This window comes from Peromyscus eremicus, chromosome 5 (assembly GCF_949786415.1).
Source record: "Peromyscus eremicus chromosome 5, PerEre_H2_v1, whole genome shotgun sequence".
NCBI classification, from domain to species: Eukaryota; Metazoa; Chordata; class Mammalia; order Rodentia; family Cricetidae; genus Peromyscus; species Peromyscus eremicus.
The window spans coordinates 42,929,177-42,954,076 of NC_081420.1; the positions used below are offsets into that span (position 1 = coordinate 42,929,177).

General features: G+C 41.0%; 1 protein-coding gene and 1 long non-coding RNA gene across 3 annotated transcripts in view; one reads left to right on the top strand and one right to left on the bottom strand.

Moving 5' to 3' along the window:
* The window catches only part of Amph (amphiphysin), a 198,510-nt gene extending 187,697 nt beyond the window's left edge, over positions 1 to 10,813 (bottom strand). For both annotated transcript variants that reach the window (XM_059263370.1, XM_059263369.1), the window contains exon 1: positions 10,602 to 10,813. In XM_059263370.1, the coding sequence (XP_059119353.1) occupies positions 10,602 to 10,670 (69 nt within the window). In that variant the 5' untranslated portion in view covers positions 10,671 to 10,813. The remainder of the gene's footprint in view (positions 1 to 10,601) is intronic.
* Positions 10,614 to 24,900, top strand: part of LOC131911386 (uncharacterized) — a 49,270-nt gene continuing 34,983 nt past the window's right edge. Inside the window, exon 1 of the long non-coding RNA XR_009379355.1 lies at positions 10,614 to 10,803. This is a non-coding gene — a long non-coding RNA (uncharacterized LOC131911386). The remainder of the gene's footprint in view (positions 10,804 to 24,900) is intronic.

Below are 24,900 nucleotides of genomic sequence, written 5' to 3' on the forward strand. Positions count from 1 at the left end.
CTAGATTGGATCACTAGTGAATCTCCCAATATTTGTAAAATAAAATCAACATAAACCTTTGAACACTTATAAAAATACAAAAGATGAGAGAACACATCTCTATTCTCTCAAGCCTTTACTACCTCGATCCAAAGTCAAACAAAGACATCATTAAAAAAAAACAACAAACACACACACACACACACACACACACACACACACACACACAAAGCAGTGTCTGTTATGAGTAGTTACACATATGCCTTCAAGAAAACAATGAAAAGGATTCCTGGAAAATTGAGCTTCTTTCTTAGTAGACCCAAATCTTCCTCTGAGTTTTGATCACTTCTTACCATCACTTTAAACAACTTAATTATTTATTAGACCATAATAAAATGGACATGAGCAGAGTAATTATAAATATTCCTCAAATACACTCATCAGCTGTTACCTACAAAAAAAAAACAAGCAACAGTTTGTTAGCTGGTATTTCATCTTCCCATGTCTGCTGAGATTGCTGCGTCGACCAGCACTGCTATAAATAAAGACTGTTCTCTGTAGAATCAGATTACACAGAATACATAATGCTATGCAAGTGGCCTTGCCATGTACTTCATTCCCAACAAGGAAGCCATTTTGTCTTTGACATACTTCCAATTTTGCTTCAAAAAAAAATGGAATGATGTCTTTGGCATTTAGGTAGGCTTTTTGAAGAATAAGGATATTCTAAAGCATCCTACAGGGCAGTTTACCCCACTTCTCTTTCCTACATCGGAAGCAAGCTTACTTGCTACCCATGTTAGAACACTACAGGCTCATAAAAAAAGCCAAAAACAAAAACTCAACCCCAAAGCACTGTCCTGCAGCATTCATCATGCCTTAAATCCATCAGAGGAACTTACTTAAATAGAGATGCTCAAGGCTTCTGTAAGAGACTCTGATTTGGGAAATGGCTATCTGGGAATCTGCATTTTAACACACCCCAATGAGCACATCTGGCCACACTACCTGGAAATGGTTGATTTCTAGGGTCTTCTTTTATTTTTAAGGAGTATTGATGGACCCTGTGGATACCCAAGAGGGCCCTGAGATGTAGGTCATAGGTTTCATCTCACAGTTCAAGAACACTAACTATTCCAATGGACATAAACATTTTGTGAAGGATAAAAAGTAAATCTAGAATCTTTTTCCTACAGGTACTTAGAAAAGAGCTCATTGAACAGAGACAATAGGCAGGAAGTAGACCTTGTACTATACCACCTGTAGGTTAGGGAACCAACATGGTCCATAGCCATGACTAAATACTGAGGAGCTTTAGAGTTGAAGGCATCACCATGTTCTGCAACCTTCTAGACCATGCTACCACAAGTTTAGAGAACATTCAAGGCTTAGCATATCTGTGCTATTTAAGAGCTTGCAACCATGATTCAGTAAAGAGGAAAAGACTCCCTAAAACTAAAGATTGTCCTCCCAATCTGAAAATTGTTTTGGAATAGAATATTTAACTATGTAAAGATGTGGCCGGGCAGTGGTGGCGCACGCTTTTAATCCCAGCACTCGGGAGGCAGAGGCAGGTGGATCTCTGTGAGTTCGAGGCCAGCCTGGGCTACCAAGTGAGTCACAGGAAAGGCGCGAAGCTACACAGAGAAACCCTGTCTCAAAAAACCAAAAAAAAAAAAAAAAAGATGTGTTGCATTTGTTTGTGTTGCAGAATAATTGTTTAACTGTGTAAAGATATGTTGCTGTTTCCACCTTGCCTGATTAAGGCACAAGACTGGTCTAATAAAAAGCTGAATTGCTAATAGCTAGGCACTAGAGGGATAGGCAGGGCTGGTGGGCAGAAAGAATAAGTAGGAGGAGGAATCTAAGCTGGAGAGAGAATGAGGGAGAAAAAAAGGGGAGACACCCAGTACCACCAAGCCAGGTATTGCCAGGCAACCAGACACAAAGGAAGCAGGAGAGTAGGACATACAGAATGAAAGAAAGGTAAAAAGCTCTGAGGCAAAAACGTAGATAAAGAGAAACAGGTTAAATTAAGTCATAAGAACTAGTGGGACAAACCTAAGATAAGGCCGAGCATTCATAACTAATAGTAAGTCTCCATGTCATGATTTGGGGACTGGCGGTCCAAGAAAGCCAGCTACAGTAAATCATCTCATACCTATTATTCATAGATCCAGGACCACTGCCTACAAAACAAGCAAAGCAATGTCCACCAGAAACAAGTTGGCACCGGCCTTGACCGTGTTTATCTCCTCCTCCTCCTCCTCCTTTTTCTCTTCTACGTGAATGTGCCAAAATAATTGCATATACACACATACACAAACAACTAATTAAATGTGAGGATTTCTAATGTGATGAAACCTTTTAGAGACAAAATAATCTTTTTATATGTGTGACATTTGAGAATTTTATGATTCACTTTTATTTTGAGTTTCTGATAGTTCAAGATAAGAACCCCTACTCTGAAAACATCCACGAAAGCTAGCTGAGTTGGAGTGTACTGCTTGGCACAAAGGAGTTTTATATGGATACTAAATCAGAGGGTGAGTCAGCTCTAATCCAGTGTCTTGACTGGGTGCCAAGGGGCCACGTATGCCCCTGAAGAGCCCTTCAATATATGAGCTGAAATCTGATTTCACTAAAGAGAAACTGTTTCTAAGATTGGAACATGTTAACTGGGGTCTCCTTTGCACAGTTAAATATCTAAATTGTGGAAGATGTCATTACAAGGCCAATATTTACAGTTGATTCTATACTCTATATTACAGTTCTTATTTATGCTCAATGAATATAAGCAAAGAGCAAGAGGCATTGCGGTGGTTTAAAAAAAAATAGCCACAAAAAAAGTGGCACCATTAAGAGGTATGGCTTTGTTTGAGTAGGTATGGCCTTGTTGGAGGAAGTGGATCACTATGTGGGTGGGCTTTGAGGTCTCATATATGCTCAAGCCACTCCCAGTGTCTTAGACCACTTCCTGTTGCCTGTGAGATAAGATGTAGGACATTCAGCTCCTTCTCTAGTATCATGTCTGCCTGCATGCCACCATGCTCCCCAGCATGATGATTATGGACTAAACCTCTGAAACTTTAAACTACCACCTCAACCAAATACTTTCCCTTTATAAGAGTTGCTGTGGTCATGGTGTCTCTTTACAGTAATAGCAGCCCTAAGATAGGCATGGCATATATGCCGAATCCTATGTTTACCTCATCCCTACTCACACTCTATATCTCAAAAGCCTTCAGTCTATACTAAAGATCTTAGCTTAATATCAACCTTCTTCATACAAGGATTTCCAACACTCTCCCTCTAGGTTAGCTCCCTATACACCAAAATGTTTTCCCTTGAAGAAAGTTTTATTAAGATTTTCATAAATAATTATGGGCTTCCTTATATGTGCAAAGATTTAGCTTTTTTCCAACTCTTGCTATTATGTATGTATGAGGACAATTTGTTGACTGCTTTGTTTCAAGTACAGGCATAAACTGAAGAAAGTCCAGGTCCATATGCAAACCACACACAAAATAATTGTCACAATAAGGCAAGTGACACAAGATTTTCATTTCTCAATGCATACAAAAATTATGTTCACATAGTGTATTATTATTATGTATAAAAATTAATATCTATACCATAACTTAAATTTTCTTTATTTATTAAAATACAGCAAACATCTGAAGTCTTAATGCAATTACCACAAACATTTAATTTAATAATAATAATTATTATGATGATGATGATAAGATGTATCTGTTTCTAGCAAGTGCCTTTCAAATATTAGATTCTTAACAAATCTCTCCAACTTGAGTAAAGCATTTTGCCTGATTGATTGAGTGATTGCATAAACATAGCATCCTGTACTGGTAAGGAGTTAGATACTATCACAAGATTCATTTATTCAAGGGCGATGAGCATTTCATTACATTAAAGACACTTTAAGATAGGAAAAACACATATATGTTTATTAATACATCTAATTCTCTTATATTCAAGCTTCTCCACTCATTAAATAGGCTCTCAACTAAATATTTGTATCATAATAAGATAAAAATGACTAAAATGGTGGGTTTCTGAATTTTATACATGTGTTTTAAGTAATGTTGAGGTAATCAAGACAGATAGATGCTTATGGAGTAACAATTATTTCAAAACTAAGAGCTTATTCGTGGCTTCACACAGCTTTCCAAATCAGAGATGTTTCTCAAATGTGTTCAGGAAGTACAACTCCAGCTAAGTAGAATACTTAAATTTAGACTGTGAATCAATAAGAATGCAGGTTTGGCATTTTCCTGTTGAAAGGCAGCCCACCAATGACAGGCTCATAAGTGGTGATTATTAGCACTTTAATTCTGCATGGTACCATATATGTGTATATTTTATATGTACAGCCATTATAATCTTTCACAAGTGTATTTCTTGAACCCTGTGATGCCTGCATTTTTATCCTGTGATGTTAAACATTATTAAGAATGTTGAGAAAACTGTACTTATGCCATAGGAAGTTTTATATCTTCATTCCCTGCACAGAAACCTTTCAGCCCACTTACTTTCCTCAAAGTTCTTTCTACTCAAATTGTTCCTATTATAAGTGTCTAGAAATTTTAAAATTGCATTTGAATAATTACATAGAAATTTCCACTTCAAGAAGTGATAAAAACACATAAATTTTAAAAATATATGTTCCCATGCCTAGTCTCTCCTTTTCAAGGTACTTTAAAATATTATTTTAGGTAAAACTTAATGACGTGTGTGTGTGTGTGTGTGTGTGTGTGTGTGTGTGTGTGTGTGTGTAGTCATATACATGCTTGCTTTGCATATAAATACACACAGCTCCCCAAATTGGTCATGTTACAAAGTATAATGGTCACATTCACTATTGTTTAAACCTAACTTCCTGTAGTCTTAATTCTCAACTCTACTTATTCTGGAGAAAGAAAGATGCATGGGCATATGACTTTGTGGGAAAAAAAAATCAAAAGACACCTTACCCAATCAAGAATGTCTTTTTAACTATTATTTTTCATTTTTATAATTTTGAATCCTACCAGAGTGGGGGAAATTGTCTTAAGAGAGGATGTCCTGGTCTGGTTTGTGAGTCTATAATAGAATACCTGAAAGTATATAATGTATAATGCACAGAGATTTATCTATCATAGTTCCAGATGTTAGGATGTCTAAGGCAGAGGAGCTAGCATATGACCAAAGCCTTCATCTCCTGTAATCCTACAGCAGAAGGCTGATGTTCAAGAAAGAACAAGAGATCACTCAGCAGCCACAAGCCCTAGTAGATCATCATTCATCCATCCCTGAGGCTTGTGTTTCTCAAGACCTAAGGTCCTCTCCAGGCCCCTCCTCACAATTCTGTTATTTAAGGATTAAGTTTTCAAATCATGTTTTTGGTGGACAGTCAATTTTCAGAAGGAAGTAAAAAAACTATAACACATGAAGTAGGCAAGAACAAAGCCTTGGGGAAATTTTAAAAGAGAAATCATGATATGTCTCAGAAACTGAGTCTTTTTAGTGCCCTAAACATAACCACAGCCATACTAGCTATTCTTCTTCAGACAAGACTCTTAGATGCACAGAAAGAATATTCTAGGCAAACAAGTACACACATACATGTGCACACATGCACATAAAAACTGTTCTTATGTCTAATAATAAACCTAAATGTCACCACCAGCAAAGGAAGAATTCCCAGAAAGCTCACATGCCACATTCCTAGGCATGTGCTAGGAGACAACATTCCTTTTCTTCTCCTGTCACTCAGTTGACATTGGGAAGAGGCACCTGAGCCTGTCAATGTCTGACTGACCTATAAAATGGAAAGTCCACACAGTTCAACCCAATAATTACAAAGTTTCCATCATGGAAGGGACACATAAGAATTATTATAGATTGAATGATACCTTCATAGACGAGCAAAGGAAACAATCAGCAAAATCCTTAGGGTAATTTAACAAAAATCAGAACAAGCATGGTGTTTAAGTCTCCTTTAGGGTGATATATTTACTGCTTGGCATGGTGGCCCATGTAGGGGAGAAAATAATTGCAAAATATGACAACAGGTTAATATATTTATATACAAAGAGGTTTCATAAAACAAGAAAAATACAAGCCGTGCAAAGAAAAGACAAGTAACAGACTTCAAGAAACAAGTCCCTAAAGGAAATAAACAAAATTGCCAATAAGTAATTGGCAACTGAAGAATAGGCCCTCTTAACAGAATCAACACCGAGGGAATTAAAAAGCTTGAGCACAAAAAGACAAAGAACTAGAAAAACAAGAGGACAGATCAGTGTCTAGAATGACATAAACCACTCAGTAACTTGATCTGGAGGAACTGTGCAGATATCCATACACAGATACTCACCAGCTGAATTTGTTACCGTTTTTGTTATAGCGTGTGATGGGGGAGGGGAAGTAAGGAGATGAATGCAAATGACTTGAGTCCTTATCTATCACTGTCAAATATGTATGGGTGGTTAAGCCCATATTGAGCTGTAGAAACATAATTTTAAGAAATCTTGTGATTAGTATAAATTGCCTCTATGAAGCAAAGCTAGAGGTTGAGGAAGACAGGACAGACACAGCTAAGTACTTCTTACTAATATTTACTTTGCTAAAGCAATAGATACATTAATTTGATGATAATTCTAAATATTAAATGGTTAGTGATTAAATATGTGGTTATTTACATAACCATGAGAAGGAAAAGGCCCCTTAGGGATCCTTCAGTGACAGCTTTTACTCTGATAGCCTAGCACCTTCTGCTCTAAACTTCTTCCTTCTTCCACTCTGAGTCCACATAGTTCAAGGGGCCTCTCAATCCCCAGTTATTTTAGCAATGGTGTATGACTCGGGCCCAATCCAACTATGATATTGGTCTTTAAGTTAATAGGAAGTTTTCTTTTTTAGAGATAGATACAAGATCCATTGAGGCCAATGAGTACTACTCCCCCTGCCCCCCCCAAAAAAAATTGTATGGAAATTCTGAAGGAAAAGCATGTGCTTTTCTGGAGCCACCAAGAGAAGTAAGTAGAAAGACACTTGAGCCCTGATTTCATGGAGGCCTCAAGTTTGTCTGGTCCTAATCGAAATAGGCAGTACCATGGAGCACAATGGGCAAGCACTGGACTGCTTAAGTGCAAATCAGATTTGCAGTGAGTTAATTGCATCATCAACCTTTCAGTCATCTACAAAATTGGAGTAGTAAAGGTCCCTGAGTTAATTAAATAATTTAATATGTATAACGCACATATACATGCATTTATGTATGTACAAGAATACATAGACATATAGCTTAATACTTACATGTTAATATGGTAAAATCATTTAAATATCTATGTGCAAGATTCAAATAAAGTTATTATCTAGTTTTATTGTGAGTTACTAAATTCCTCTTTTCTTTAAGCTGGTTTGAGTTTTCTAATAGTTGACAGAATCCTGACTTATCCACCCAAAAGAAAAGCCATGCAACCCAACTGATAAATATATGCATCTTAACATAAATACAAAGACTGTCATTATCATAAAAATAACTTTTAAAAAATAAATAGAAAGCCTTAAAATTAGTAGCATTGTTACCCCTACATATAACAAAATGGAGACACTGTAGCTAAGGAGTGAAAACAGGAAGTTTCATAAATTGAAAATAAATGGGTATGTAACAGTTCCATTTTCAAAGAATAAACAAATGACATTAATAATAAACTACTTTTCCCCATGATACAGCTAAATTTATTACTTAGAGTTGGCTAGTGTCCGATCGACTGCTGGAAAGGGAAAAAAAGGTATAAATAGTCAAGAAGCAATTCAGCCATAATAAAAATATGAATAATTATTTTCAGAAATTGACCGAAGGTCATAATTAAAATTGTGGGTAAATATTCTTCCTAGTATTAGTGGCTTGCATTTATGTAAAGAAACACTAAGAAATGAATATCCAAAAGCAGAATTCATTCATCTGTATGCTCCAATATTATATTCAGTCATTTTATGTGCTGATGTAAACTATGAACATGGTTAGAAGGCATTTCACATTATTAAATGAAATAAATAGGTTAGCCAGCTGTCCAGCGTAAGCCTGTTCAGTTGTATAAACGTCGGCACCTGTATGTGGAAAGTCTAGTAGACTACACATCAGATGATAGTAAAATCTCTGCACTCCATCTTAGCCACAAGGCTGAGAAACGAAGATAGTAAAATCTCTAGAGGGCAGAACTGAGATTCCTAACCTGTTGAGTTTAGTTCCTGCTTACATGTCTATTTAATTCTTCCTTCAGTGAACTTTGACTGACTTTCAGTAAGAAAAAATATCGTATTTTTTTAAATTTGTAGAAAGCTGTAAGTCACCTCCAAGGGTAATTTCAGTCAGGCACTTGCAGCCAAATTGTGCTCAAGCCACTAGAAGCCGAGCTGAGAAGAAAATCAACCTTCTTTAACACAATCTGCTTTATCCAAGCCAGGAGCAAAGGGGCTGATGAACATGTGTGTTAGCCAGTTGGTGAAATGGAGAGTCTGCACTGGGAAGGAAGAGACCAAGGACGCAGAAAGAGGGGACCAACTGGGGAATTTCATCCAGCACAGTTGCCAGCTAGGCTCTGCTGGGTGCCTGCAGCCCCTTGTGCCAACCACACTCCAATGCTGCCCAGGTTCAAAGGCAGGACAGAACCCTCCTCTCAGCCTCTTGGTGTCTGAATTCCCTGCACTAGGACAGCAGGTACAGTGCACAAGCAATGGTCCCAGGGAAGAAAATAAGAGAACTGAAGCCCCGTGAAAGGACTCTTGAACTCTCAGCTAAAGAAGAGTGGACCCCATGGACAACTGCCAGCATAACATGCATTTAGCCTTAAACAGGAAGAAATGCGTTTTCAACAGTTCATACTGGTTAGGATGCTCTGTCATAAAAGATTGCAATCTCCTTCATTCATTTGGAACATATTAACAGCTGGTGACCTAGATTAATATGTGAAAAGGCAGACCATATCACAAAATTACTTCACAGATGGAAAGCCGACTCAGTGAAAGGCCTCAGAGAAAGATTCAAGTGATTATTTTAGGGGGAGAGGTGACTACAAGTGGGCGAAATGAAATGGGGAAAAATGACGACAATGTCTCGTCCAAATCTCGAGGATGGTAAACATCTGACATCTGGCTATTTTCTGGACAAGCACCAAGGGGATGGAAGGGGACAAGTCGTCTGGCTAATTCAGCTTCTGAGGGAGTGGCAGGAGGATCCTAGAGTTCAGGGTGAGCTTCAGTAGATATTAAAAGCAATACAATCCTCTTAATAGCACCGGGAGGGTGCATGTGTGCGGGGTTGGCGGGGGGGGGGGGGGAGGAGAAGGAGGGACTATAAGCAACCACTGAGCCTGGGGACCGACAGAGTTCAGTGCTCCCAGGCTGAGCTCTGGGGGTTGCTCGAACTGGGGGCAGCTTGAACTTGGGTAAGTGCTGTCAAAGTCAGAAACATGGAAAATCTGATTTCCAGAAAGCCAGGAAACCAGACACCCTCATCCCAGGAACAGAAATTAATGTCATGTGAAGCAAATGCAGTTCGATTGACCCCAGGATCACCAGCCCAGGTTCATGCTAAAATGCCTTTTGCTCAGGACAAGTGAAGACCGCAAAGGGGTCAGATATAGCAATCAGGGAAGCTGGGGAGCCCAGTGCCTGTAAAATACGCCCCCCTCCCCCGCCCACTGCCCAGAGCTGGACTTGCTATGGATCTGGGTTGAGTTTGTGCACATCCCTTGGGAAAAGCCATAATTTACAATGGCTAATTTACTCCGGAGCTTGCAAAACAACTGATATCCCAGCCCCTCTGATAGGAGTGGGTTTTGTTTTGCTTCTTCTTAAGCAGAGAAACAAGTATTTTGTGCAGAGATGTGCAAAGCAGAACTCTGAGGTTGGGATTATTTATTTTTGACCTTCCAGAGGGCATTGGCTTCAAAAAGGACACGGATTCATAGGGGAAAGTGTGCATTCTCTGAAACTCCATTTGAGCTCTGTACGAAGGTGTTGGTTGTTTATTATTCTTCCCATTGGTCCATGCACATCTGGATATCTTCTCTGCTTAAGTCGTTCGTTTCGACCTCATTCAAATAGCCACAACACCCCCACCCAGGAAGACGGGATGCGACAATCTCCCTCTCGCATCTGCAGCCACGGACGCCTGAACTGCGTGCGGGAGAGCCTGAGCTCGGGAGGTGCGGGCGTGGAGAGATGGAGGAGCCAGGGGATGCAGTCCTCTTGGGGTGCAGCCAGAGAGCAGCTGCACTTGCCACCCCTAGTCCCCGGAGGCGTGCCCAGGATAGTGGTCACCCTGAGCGGGCTCCGGTGGTCTGGCGCACTCCCTGCCTGGGGGGCCGGGAGTCTGCGGGTTGCTGGCGTACCCACTGCCCGGCCGTGCCCACGCTGTCTGAATGGATGCTGCCCAGCTGCAATCACCGGGCGCAGAGACAGGGACTCCTCCAACCTACTCCCGCCCGGGCTCCGCAGCTCGCCGCACCTGGACCCGCGGCCCTGCAGCGAGCAGCCTGCTGGAGGCCAGCACCGCCATCGGCGCCAGCACCGCCTCGCGCCACCTGCCCCGCAGCCCGCCGCCCTCTGCTGACCTTTTCCTGCGCGCGGTTGAGCCGCTTCTGCACGTTCTTGGCGAAGATGCCGGTCTTGATGTCGGCCATGGCTGCTGCGGTCCGCGGAGCTGGAAGAGCAGAGCGCGCAGCGGGCCGGCAGCGGCGCGGAGGAGCCTAGGAAGAGGAGGAGGAGGAGCGGGAGGAGGAGCAGCAGAGCCGTGAGGAGCAGAGGAGGCAACGGGTGAGGGAGGGGCGCGGCGGCGGGACCGGCTTAAAGAGATAGAGAGGAGGCGCGGCCACTAGGGGTGACACAGCCAGGAGTGAGGTGCAGTGAAAGAGAGGTAGAAAACCAAAACGCCAAGCCTCCACTGTGATGGAGGAGAAGGTCTAGAGGTGATAAAAAACGAGAGACTTCCCGCAGTCCCATGGCCTGGAGACAGCTTGGGAGGCGGAGGGGGTAGGGATGGGGGTACCGCTAACAGGTTTGCATCAGGAAAGTCAAAAGGCCTCGCTTCTGTCTCCCAATTAAAGAACGTGAGGGGTGGGGATCCCGCAAGGGGGCTGACTGGAAAGTCCCTGCAGGACAGCTTGCAAGACAGAAGAGGTAGAAGGACCACTGTAACATTTACTTAAATGTGAATATAAGGTTTGGGAGTGGGGAGCCCAGGAGAGAAGGGTCAGCTCTTACACACAGGTGCTGCCCCTTGTCAGCGCTCAAATTCCTCCTGCACTGCAGACACCCTGACACAAAAGTTTTCCCAAGAAATAGTGCAGTGAGAAGAGCAGACAGGACTTTGGGGTCTCCAGGTCAACCGAGGCCTCCTTAAAAACCTTCTGACAGTTTTGCTTGTTTTGAATCAAGGTCTCTCCGAAATCATGCCAACTATGACAACTGCCTCGAGCAAGAAGGTAGATATGTGTAGTTGGTATACCAAAAGTTATATTTTATTATGCTGATGATCATCACGCAAGGTTCACACTCTAAATTCCTAACTATTGTCCTGAGCCTCTCTCCCCAATGCACCTGATCACCTATACACCGTATCTTAGCTGAAGGTCAGGTCCAGTCTCTAACAGAAGTCTCTGATTCGAGTGTCAGGATCCCGGGATGGGGAATCTCCAGGGCAAATCAAGGTGGTGTCTCTCCAGACGTGCAGAGCAGAGCAATGCTCTTGGTCATTGCTTACACACTGTTCAGTGGGCATCATGGGGTTGTGGGCATCATGGAATTCTAGGCCTGTATCTGGTTATATTGAGTGAGTGATGTCACAGGGTTCTGGTTATCAAGTGCCTTGGGTACAGTGGGGTTCGTGACTAAGCTGTTTTTACATGTCTAAAAGGCATTTTTTCACTATGCTCATTACACTGGCTGTCCTGGAACTTGCTCTGTAGACGACGCTGGATTCAAACTCACAGAGATCTGCCTTCCTCTGCCTCCTGAGTGGTGGGATTAAAGATGGTCCTTTTTGACATTCTTTATAGGAAGATGTGGTCCTCGGTGAGCCTGGCAACAGCTAGGCAAAAGGAGAGCTCCAGAAGGTTCTGACGAAGGACAAACTATTCATTTTCAGGCTTCATTTAGAGTTTGAGTAGAGAAAGGCAGGTGGCATCCAACCATTGCAAGTCAGAGGGTGACCAAAACACGTGAGTATCCTGCTCCTCCTCTGGAGCTGTAGGTGTCCCCTCCCTCAAACCAATCCCTAATGTTACTCTTCTGTGGGCTATAGCTCCAGTCTCTTGATTTTGGAATGATGCTATTGCTTCTTTAATGCATAAGATGTGGTGTAAGGCCAGTGTGCCAGTTGAAGGACTCAGTTTTGAAAAAGTAGACAGGCTCTACACTCTGCAGAACCCTCTATGGCCAAATATGAAACTCAACTACCCTGATACTAAAATTAAATAAAAACAAACAATGACTATGGAGGGACCACATGGGAGTACACTGGCAAAGGAAAACACAGATATCCCAATTATCCAACCAACGCCCTGGCTGAATACAGCCACACGGACACATTACCACACCCTACAGAAGAGCTGTCCACTGGATCCTAGTCCAGAATACAGAATCGTAAATAAACACCATTGTTTCATAAACAGTAGGCACCTTGGAAAACTAATCTGTTCTAATAGCTCTCCCTAGGATTGTCTGTCCAAATTGCCTGGTAATAAATGGATTCTCAGGATGTAAGACTCTCAGTGCTAAAACTTGGAGGTGTTGGATAAAGCAAGATGAGTTGGCCAACCTGTTTCGGGCATCCCACATAAACAGAAGTTTACCTTACAGAGAAATGAGGAGAAAGCTGATCCTTGTCCCTGGTCAATATTCAGTGAAAAAGACAACTCAAAAATTAGAAATTTCAGTCAGTTTTCTCTAGCAAAGGAAAAGGGATTCAGAACCTCAGCTCTGCCCTGAGCTTTTGACTGTGAGAATGCAAGCTTAAGAATGGCAGAGTAGATCAGAATGTGCTGGAGTTTGTTAGTTCATGGTCAGTCTTACAGAAACAATGCCTGGACCCCTCTCCTCTGGTAATGAGTAAGCTTCAATGCCCTCTGGTAGACACCAATGTTCTCTCCTTATAAACATGGGAGAGGCATTCTAATTGGGAGATTTACTTTTTCCCAAGCTGTCAGTCTGCAACAGAACCACCCTTTGTATCTCTTGCAGTTATCTCCCAATCATAATTTTGGAACTCAGCTTACATCTCCTGAAATAAAATTGCAAGTGATTATCATTTCTTACTATTTGGGTGCCCAATTCTAGTTCTGTAGCAGAAGTCTTGTCAGTTCTTGGTAATTCCATCTGAAAGGCATGCTAGGCATGCCAAACAGTTGCTAGGTGCAAACTTATCACGATTTACCAGTTGAGAGGTAAATGGGTACCTATTTGCAAGTTGCCATAGGGCTCATTCTAGGCAGTCTAGAATGCTGACCAAGCACTTTAGATGGTACTTAACAGGTGTTTTGTAAAGAGTTCTTAAAAATCCCACTAGACTGGATCTATGATGTCAGGCATGGTGGCAGGGATCAGAGACACTCTTTCAGAACCCTGAGCCTGAGATTCCGGAATTGTTTCCCAGTTTCTCATTAAAAACCTTTACATCTGATCCTGCCCTTCTGTCACTCCCTGTTGGTTTGATGTTCCTGTCTGTGGCAGAACAATTCTGGAATGATATTGCTTCAGGAGGTACCTGTCAGTGGGACCAGAGTTTTGATAGATTTCTTGCCCTTTCAGTAGTCACTCTCCCAAAAGACATCACAACTGCAGATGCTCAGACCATTAGTGGCACAGAATCAGTGCCTTGGCCAGGGCAGTTTGCAATGGCGGCACTTGACTCCAAGTTGGGAAGACAGATAGCGTTGATGCTTTTGAGAGCTCACCTCTGGGACTTTCTCCTGTCTCTCTGGCCTTTTTCTTCTATAGTTGCATTTACATTTAAGCATCACATCTGGTCCATTGGGGGCTTTGTGGTTCCTCTGCATGATGATTGGATCCTCAGAGGCAGGGTGTAAAATAAGGAATGTGGGCACGTCATTGGCTCTCCCTCAGTTCTGAGACCCCTGACAGCTCTGTCTGTGTAATGTTGTAGTGTGACCGGGGAGGGTGCACCAGCTCCTTTTGATGTGAAACTATTTGTGTCACAGACTTTGAAATGGGAGCTTGTAGGGAAAGTATAGTAGTTAGACTCCTCTATTGGAAATCTAAGAAGCAAGCCTGGTAATTCCTTCCTCTTGAGTAAGCACTAACAGCATGAGGCTGACTCCATGAAGATGTCTCCATTTTTTGTTGGATTTCAGGCATTGTTGTTGCTGTTTTTCCCAAATATCTATTTTCCCTCTCCTTTTCTCTTATTCTGTCTTTGCCTCTCTGTCTCTGTCTCTCTCTCTCTCTCTCTCCCTCTTCTTTTTCTCCTCTGTACTTCTGACATCACATCTATATGGCTGAAAAGGTAATGTAGTCCCTTTTTCAGCTGTGTGTCCTGTGAATAGATATTGTACAGGATGCCATGTGTCCTTGGGATGAGTTCTATATTTTAATACTGTTCCTAATGTTTCATTTTATACCTTTGATTTTGTTTCTTATAAATTTAGATAGTAGATTGTAGTTTAGCCATTATTGGGATTTTTTTTAGAAAAGGGATATAGTTTCTTTTTTCTTTTTTTTTAGATATTTTAATCTAATATTTTATTTTTTATTGATTCGGGAATTTCACATCATGCACCCCAATCCCACCCATCTCCCAGTCTCTCCCCATCCACACCTCACCACTGCAGTGTCTCCTCAAAAAAAAAAAACCTAACAAAGAAATAGTAAAAATAAAAGTAAAAAAGGAGAAAAAATAATTTAAAAATAAATACAAGTAAGAGTATCAATTTCAATTAAAAACAAACAAAACAAACAAACAAACAAAAAACTACTTCGCTCCTCAGCCTTTGCCTCTCCATTGCCTCCTTATTGGTCCTAGTGGCATTGGGAGCCACTCTGTACCACACAGTACACACTTTTTTCTAAACAGATTTCCTTGCAAACGTTCATAGTGTAATATGTTGTTGGTCAGGTTCAGGATCTCTGACTTTTGGTATACCATCGACACTGGACCCCCACAGAAATTCCCTGGACATCCCTTTGTTGTCCCAAGTCATGTAGACCATGACCAGTCCCTTCACACACTCCAGCAGGTCATAGATGGGGTAGATGTTAGGATGTGCCACCTTAAAACCCTGGATGTGTACCTGGGTGGCTGCTGAGTTGGTCATACTGAGCTCTGGGACCATTTCTCTCAAGTGAGAGGTGAAGCCAGCTCTTCTACACCCATGGTAAGGGATGGGGCCATCTTTCTCAAGTGTGTGTGGGTGAACTCTGCTATTAGGAGCAGGGCCAGATTTTCCATGCTGGGGTCATTGGGGTCTGTTATCCCGGGGTCTATGAGGGAGAGAGAAAGCTCTCCAGTGAAGGGGGTTGGATTTCCCCAAGCCTGTGAGGGCCAGGGGCAGGTCAGTGAGGCCCTTGAACTTCAACACATGGTTCACATAGGACCCTGTAGTCACATGGACAATGAACATCAATGTAGACCCCAGCTATGGCAGAACCATGGACCCAGACATAGCCCTCAGCAGCAGCTTGGGCACAGATGTAACCATGGACCTGGGTGGCAGCATATGCCCCTCAGATTGGCATAGGCCCAGCAGTATCATGGTCCCAAGAGTCCAATATGGTCCCAGGTGGCAGAAGAGACCCCAAGCAGTCACACAGCCCCCAATGGCAACAGGAGCTACAGACCTTGGCTGTGGTAGGGCCACCGACCCAGACATGGCCCTCAGCCACAGCTCAAGCCCAGACAGCTCCATGGCCCTAGGTGGCAGCCCCGGCTACTCATATTGGGATGGCTCCTGCAGTGTGGCCGCATATGGTGGCCCAAACCCCAGGCATCTTGAGGGTCTTTGGTAGTAACAGGAGCCATGGACATCAACACAGACCACGGCCACAGCAGGACCACAGACATGGCCCTTGGCAGCAGCCCGGGACCGGACATCACCATGGACCCAGATGGCAAGCAGGCATCCCATATCAGCCTGTTCCTCACCACCTTTACCTCTACCGATCTGGCTCTCTCCACAGGACACAGGATCTGCCTCTCTCTCTCCCTTCCATACCCCTCTATACATTTGTACACCAAGATGGCACCTGACCCTTTCCCCCTTAGCTTCTTCCTGCCTGCCAACGGCAAACTACCCTGGGTGGCATGTGTGAGTCCATCTCTGCCGCTAGGTCCCAGAGGCATCAAGCACAGCCTTTGCCTCCCCCTACCCCCAGCCCAGGGCAAACTACTCAGGAATGACTTGTGTGAGTCCATCTCTGCCACTCGCTGGGATAAATTTTCTTACACAGCTGATTTTTAAGCATGAGACAAGTTCCGGCCTTCATGGCTATTCTCTGCTTTACAAGTACCAGTTTTCTAGCTCAGACAACTGAGAAAAACTATAGATCACTCTGGAAGCTATGCGGGGAGAGGGAAGGCCGTTTCCTAGGTCATAAGCCCAGTTGGGTTCTGACAGACAGCAGGCTTGCAGGTACAGATCTAACAGATAAGATATTGTGCATGAAAACATTACTTGGTCTCAAAAGTTAAAGGACTTCAGTACAACAAATAAAAGTCAATTTCTGTAAAATAAGACAAAACAATAAAAACTTTAAACCTGGCATAAAAGAGGTGCATAGAGGTTAACAGGTAGGTGAATCTGTTTTACCAAAGACTATAATGCAGGCAAAAGCAACTTTCAAAATATGTACAAAGATACAGCGTGGTAGATATTCCCATAATACTATTGGAACATAGAAGAGCAGATAGGTCAACTACCAAGTCTTCGAGAATTTTATGATTTGTAGTGGTATCTTTTCTTTCATAATCTTAAGACTTACATATTTTAATGACAAGGGCATCTTGTAGAGGATGTTGGATGCCCAGAACCAGCCATGAGGCCACACTTTTACCCACCACAGATGCTCCCAGTGTCTTCCTCAGAGCCACAGAGAACTCCCACAGCAGATAGAAGGCAATGGCACAAGAGGGTTTTGGTGGTTTCATCCACTATTCAAGTGATAAGATTGTGCTTTTATGTATACTCTCTTCATTTTCACTGGGCATGCCCACAATTTCCGAACCACTTAATACTTTTCCTCATATTGGCTAACCATTTTCCATCTCAATCAGTCAAGGAAAACTGTGACCCACCCAATCCATTATATTTTAGTGTTTATGAAAACTTAACCACAGCTCTTTGAATTTCTGAAGTAAATCTACATGTATAGTTATCTCAATATCAAACTATCTTGTAATTTGAGAATATAAAATAGTTTTTTAACATTTATACAAAGTTTGCAAAAGACATAACAACTTCAACTCCATAGAAGACAAAATTCCATAACCAATCTTTATTTTTGATATATGTTTCTCCCTTCTAAATTGGTCGATGACTCAAACTGTAGATTACGATAGGTTTTGATAATGGCTGAAATAGGCCCAGAATTACAGTTGCCATAACTCATTTCATCTATGTTCTAATAGCTTGGAAATTTGTCTGCTCCTGATTTTATGTTTCATCAGTTCAACCAAGACCTTTAGGGAAAGAAATACCTAGATGTGCTTTATATATATCTGGCTGTTTGGCAATATGCATAGGTGTTATAATGCTGTATATAATTGTGACTTGATTATTTACTTCTAATTACTGAGTTCCTCGTGTCCCTTTACAGGTAGTTAAAATGATATTCTATCAAGTCCTCCAGACAAGCATAATGGGCATTTTGATCTCATTCAAGTTATACTGGCTTCCTTGTTTGAAAGATTAAATGAAATCTAATTTTCTGTCACAAATATTAAATGAAAATGGAAGGAAATTTAAGATGTCCTGAAAAATATTTTCATTGATTATTCTGCACATTCCAGTTATAAGTGATCATATTAGTCTTCAAATTAGGCCAACTACCTATAATTCAGTCTCATGTAATATTCAAACTAAATTTTGCCTGCATCACTACACTTTTCCTTTTCTAATTTTACTAAGTCTCAAAATCACTTCTTAGCTACATTGATAATTCATCACTTATGAACAAGTGCTAAGCGAGAGACAAGATTTGCATTTTACGATAGCCATTGGCCACAAAAGGAAACACTCTATTAAACTGCCTGATAACTTTAATGTACTTTGTTACTGTGCTTGATGCGTTTATGCAAAGCAGATGCAAAAAACTCCTCTACCTCAGACAAATTACTTGAATATCACTTAATATCTTATAAGCCAAATGAGAGGTCAGGGAGTAAAGTGAAATCAAAATTCTAATTAGCCCAACTCTTTCAGAGGGAAGATGAGCTCTTGTAAGTATTTTATGCTACTTTCTATCCACAAAAAAAGCTATAAAAATCCCATGTACAATGTGGGAATCAGCACATTTGTGCTACTGAGAGCCCCTTCTTACTTGTTTTGATAGTTGACTATTTTATCAGGAATTGTTTTCTAGCTTGAGCAAGTCTTAGCTTTTTAACAGTGATCTATTTAAACATCTTTAAAATATTTACTTTTCCATACACAGATGCTCCTCAACTTAGACTGGAGTTACATACTAATAAACTCAAAGTTAAATATATCACCAGTCAGAATGCATTTCATACAGCTAACCTACCAAACACCACAGCTTAGGGCCACAGTAACTGTAGAGGGTTGGTTTTTTCCCCTTAAAGGGACTGAATGGGAGCCAAATCACTGCCAATGCCCATATCTCCAGAGAGACTCATACCATGTATCATTACTCTGGGAAAAGATCCAAATTCCAAATCCAAACTACAGTTCCTACTTAATGCGTATTTCACACCATCTTTAAGTCAAAACTCACTCGTTAAGTCAAAACTTTGTAAATCGGGTTCTATCCATTTTGCCAAAGACTTTGATTTGGGAAACTATTTTTGATTAAACTGACCCATGTCTGTATTTTTGGAGGAATATAGTCAAACATGTACCCATCTTTGACTTCATGATTGCCCCCTAACCTGCTCACTTCTGCCATCCACCCCCTTTTCCAACACCAGGACCCTTCCAAAGCCACCCATGGAGCTCTTGGAGCTGTGGCTAGTGGTATAGCAGAAGCTTTGCCTTTCGTCACGGGATCCCACACACAGTGTCCCTCATTCTGAGCTCTCCCTTCAGCCCAAGCTGATAAGGCCATGTCACTGCTAACTCAGATCTAACCACTGTTTTCTTGTCCTTTACCATCAGAAAGACATGCTTTCTTTCCTTTTGGAATGCCGCTTCCTGTTCCAGAGGCCACATTATGTACCAGCTTCTCCCACATATCCATACCTCATTCCCTTCTCTTGAAGCCCCAGGACCTGTTGTGGCTTGGTGTTAGCACCATGGCAGTCAATGGAATTGGGTGGGGAAGAGGGGAATCCATCCTGTTGATGCTATTCATTTTTTGTTGATGGCCCAGCCTTTAAGTTCAGCCTTCCAGAGCCTTCAGGGGTCTATCTAAGACAGAATCTGTTGTAAATAGATTCATGTTTCCTAAATAGAAAAAATTAAGTCTTTACTCATGACACTTGGGCAGGCAAAATTATTTGAAAATATAATCCTTACACACATAAGTAAGGTATAAATTTAAATGAGTTCATGGTAGAGGAAGGGTGACCCTCCAACCAATGTGACTGATGTCCAGATAAGAAAAGCTATGTTGACAGGCACACACTGAGGAGATAGGCAGAGTGGAAAAGGTGGCAGAAGGGCAGAAGACAGGGCTGGAGTCAACTGCTTCCTGAAGAACTCTATGGATTGTCAGTCACCACAGAGGCTGAATGTCACTAGCCTCCCTGACAAGTCAGTGTTGCATGTCTAACCTACAGAACTGTGGGAGAAGCAACTTTTATTTTTAAACCCACCCAGTATGTGGTATTTTGATATGGCAGCCTCAAAAAACCTATACATCATCCAAGTATTTTCCTCAAAACAGCAGATCTGAAAGTTTACCCTCAGTCCAAAAAACTGTTACCGGATTTCTAGAATAAGATCACCAGTAGAGAGGAGAATCTATGTTCCTCTGTTGCTTTCATTTGAAACAGTGTATTTTTTTTTGAAGTGTGTCATTTGACCTTATTGTCCTTAGCTATATGGAAAAAAACAGTAGCTCTGGAGAGAGCCAGTTGCCAGGTAGGTTCTCTGGAAGAGTGTGAGGTGGACTTTCAGGACACGCTGATGAGAGAGCAGTGAGTCAGTGAAAGGAAAGTATTTATCAGGCAGAACCAGTGGAGGAGGTAGGCTGGTGTGACAAAGGCAGCCTTGCCTAGCACTGCCCACATGTAACAATGGAATCCAGAAGCACCTGGCCCTCTGTTGAGTATTCACAAAGTTCGGGTAACTGCCAGAGACCAGCTCTGGGGGGATTCAGGTCCCAAAGAGGATGTGTGGAGTCAGAGGAGGGGGCCTACCTGACACGATCTGAGGGTGAATCGGGATGGCTGCCTTCACATTTATTGGAAAAAGAATACATCTTTTATACTCCTATATTCTATAGTTGCACATAGAATTAAATGGCAAGTGAGTTGGGATGTGGCTTGAGATGGGGGGTTGAGGAAGTGAACATTGACCTTGACAAGTTAATAGGCACCAGTCTTTTGTTAATGGAAGGGCCACAAGTTCCTCTTGCCAGAGATAATGACTCCCTTTTTAGCAAGCAGGAACTTTCTTCAAGCTCCTGAGGGAATGTGGACTTTTGTCTAAATGCCTGACTTTGAGAAAAGGACATTTTGTGGGGAGCAGACATTCCATTATAGAATATTGCAGTTTCTTGAGTGGCTTAGTTTATCCAAATAGCTAAAGCTTAAAAATGAGCAAAGATGAAACTAGACAAATACTACTGTGAACCCGAGTAGACCTTAGGGATTTATAAATCTTGGTTATCAAATATGCCTTATTTATCAAGTATATGTTACTCATCTAAATTTTCTAGCAGCTTGGTGTTAACTTGTGTGGGAGTAGGCAGAGTTATCATGCTATATGGTTCCATGGTGGTGGGGATTTTTTTTCCAAAGAATTATTTTGTTTTAAAAGACTGCCATTTTATACATTTTCATCCTTCAAAGTCCTCACAACATTTTCCAAAGGGAAAGGCAAAACAGTGAGAATCATTAAAAATAGAAGTAAAAGGGTTCTGGAGAATTGTGATCCACAAAGTCAAAACGGTGGACCTTTGTCAAGCAGCAATGGTCTCTCTGAGGTCCACACCAGGTAACTATGTACTGCAGAGACGTTCAGTGCTCAGGGTGAAGACAAGAGGAGGAAGATGCTGACTAGTGCAGAGTCTTCATTGGAAGTCTGCCCTCTTCTCTATACAGCTAAGATGTAGTGCTCATAGCAAGTAGGAGGCATGTGCTTTACAGTTATCTCCAAAATACTATCTGCTGTCTCTTCCTCATGCCATATTTTGATGCTTTCTACCCACACCAAGATGTGTCTGAAGGTACCTCAATCCTGACTTGATCATACTCTGAGCATCCAGGTTTTTTACATCTGACGTGGACCATTTCTTTGTTCTTGCCCTATGATAGTTATTAGGGAGTGTGCCCCCAAAACTTCTCTACTATGTAGGATTACCCATTTATAAGAAATCTTTAGAAACATTCTTTCTAAATATATTTCTTGTCTAACACTCCATACTCCAATCAAGCAAGTAAAAGTTTTGATGACACCTGCTTTTCACCATAAGGGTGATTTTCTAATCTCTTAATGCTATGATGTTAATAGTCAGTATCCTACTACATGAAATGTTTCCCCTTCTTATTTATTTAGCGTATTATCTCCTTATTGTCCACACAGAGTCTTGGGTTCTTATTTTTTTAATCTATTAATTTTTGTTTACCTTGATGCTCAAATTATTCCCCATATCACCAGTGAGAATGTTTTTTTTTAAATTTTAAAAATATATATCCTCACTTTTTATTTGAGTTTTTCCTTTTTGTTCTAAAAGAACAAGGTACTCCAGCCTCATCTTGCCTTTCCCCTACCTGTGTCCTGGAATCCTTCATAGGTTCCTGATTTCTTCTGATGTAGAATAACGTTACTATCAAAGAACATGATATGTTTATAGCTCTAGGTCTGTTTATTACTATTGAGTGCCATTGCCTAGAGGCCCTCAAGTAGATGGAATATATGTGTATGTGTGTGTTAAGTAGTAAATTTGTACTGAGATTTCTAGTTTAAATCCATTCAATTTCTTGCTGGCCTTCCTATTCAACACTTAAATGTCCTGTCAGCTGTTATCCATGAGTGGAACAATCTCACTAACATCACTCACTTTCTCAGTTCCACAATACCCACAAAATAGGTTCAGAATATTTATATCACTACAACCCAAAAGCCTACCAAGAAGAGCTCTGGATTGGGCTGCACTTTTATTTTAGACTGAAATCAAAGAAGTACTTTCAAATCTTACTTGGCGTTCTGGAATAAAGATATATATATATAAAGTAATGGAACAGAATAAAGAGCCCCAAAATAAACACTCAACAATGTGATCAATTGATCTTCAACAAAAAAAGCCAAGGCTATTCAACATTAAAAGGACAAATAGTGCTGGGAAAACTAGATACTCAAATGCAAGTGAAATAGGTTGGGCTGTTACCCTGTGAGACACATAAAAGTTAAATGAAAGTGGATTAGAGATTATTAAGACATAAGACTTGAAACTGTTAAGCACTTAGAAAAAAACATAAGTGGAGAGCTTCGTGGTGCTGGGTTCTGCAAAGAAAGGTAATTAGAGTTTTATTAAATTTGAAATGCTTGGTGCAGCAAAGAATTTTATCAGCATAGTTAAAGGAAACTGAATCTGAGATGTATTTGCTTATTGTAAAAGAAAAGAATTATGTATGATAAAAGAATAATAATATATAGAAATTCTTACAACTCAAAAACAAAATAACCCAATTAAAACTCCAAAAAGGGTGCCCTCAGAAGAGCTCTGTGAGGTCAGAGACCTCACACCCACTTGCCTCCTGCTCTCACCACTTGGAATTCCCTCAAAATACCTCCATAAGATCAAAGCTGCTTGTCTATCCTGCCCTGGCCACCACAGCTTCACATGCCCTTAAGACACAAACATGAGATCAGAGATAATGGCAGCACCTGGCAGAGCCAGAATCACTTCAGGTACCCTACCTACCAACCAGCACTGATTGTCTCTACCACAGTTCACACAGCACATACCCAAGCAAAGGCCTGGTAGGCTGCGGAATGCTACAGATACAAAAGCTTATTCAGCTCAGAAGTGCCAGAAACTCATTGAAAAGGTAGGCACCCACTGAGCCAAAGTCCAAAGTAGGGCCTGATCTGAAGCCAAAGTAGCACCCACCACCATCAGATTCAGAGCCAGAGCCTGAGCAAGATTCAGGTCCTGAGCTGGATGCAGCCAGAGTCAGACCCAGACCCAGACACTGTGTGAGAGCCAAAGTTACATTTTAAGTTGTAATTATTATGCCTTAAAGATTCATGAAACAAAAATGCCTCTGATCTCCTAGGCCCTTGCCCAAGCTCAGATAGTTCCTGAAATGCTGGAGGCTATTGTTTATGGGAGGTAACAAGTCACATGTTCTCACTCCCCTAAACAAGTTTGTTTGACCCATCTGCACTGATGTGCTTGATCACATGTGGGTGGAGATATGTAGACAGGAAATATGTCAGGAGGTATGCTTGTCCCTGATTGGACCTGATGGGAAATGCAATGAATTATGGATTTTCCTTCTTAAGCCCTTACCATACTTGACTCTGGGCCATTTCCCAGGAATCTGGGTATGGACCTGGCTAGAGCTCGTCCACCTTGTTTGGTGGATTGATAGCTGCAAGAGAAAAACACCAATATTATCAACAAGCCAAACAAAATACCAGCTTACTACTTAGCAGAAACTTAGTGCAAGAGGGCTTGGATGATGTATGTCAATTTCTGAAGGACCAAAACTGTCAACTTCAACTACTATATCCATCAAAAATATATATCATGATTGAGAGAGAATGAAAAACATTCCACAATATATCAGAGAAGTAACAAATAAAATAACTTAGTGATATACCTTAAAGATTTGGTATATAAGAACAAATCATTCCCCAAATCAGGAGACAAAAAGAAATAGTAAGATCATGGCAGAAGTTAATTGAATAGAAACAAACAAAAAACACAGTATTGAATGAAACTATACAACGTTGGTTGTTTTGAAAAAATAAATAAAATCATTAAATCCATAGCCAAACTAAAGATAGAAGCAAAAAAAAAAACTCAAATTAATAAAGTTGGAAATGAAAGTGGATCCATTACAACAGACACCAATGTAATCATGAAATTCTAAGACTGCCATAAAATATTAAGTCAACTAAATTAGAAAATCTAAAATAAATGGATTAAATCATATATTTTAGGTTTATATGAAATACCATAGCAAGATGAAATAAGTAATTTAAGCAGATCAGTAGCAAGAAGTTAATTGGAAACAGTAATAGAAAAAAAAATTCCTATCAAGAAACATTCAGACCCAAATGGAATCACTAGTGAATGTAAACAAACATTCACAGAAGTAACACCAATGCTTCTCAAACTATCCTAGGAGACAGGAAAAGAAATAATAGTATCAAAACAATCGAGGAAGCTAAGATTACTCCAATGCTAAATCTAGAAACACAAAAACAAAAACCGTAGAGCAATCTCCCTAGTAAACATATGTGTAAATATTCTCAACAAAATCTTACAAACATATCAAGATCATTTAGAATAATCAAATTGTCCTGATTTCATAGATGTAGAAATAAT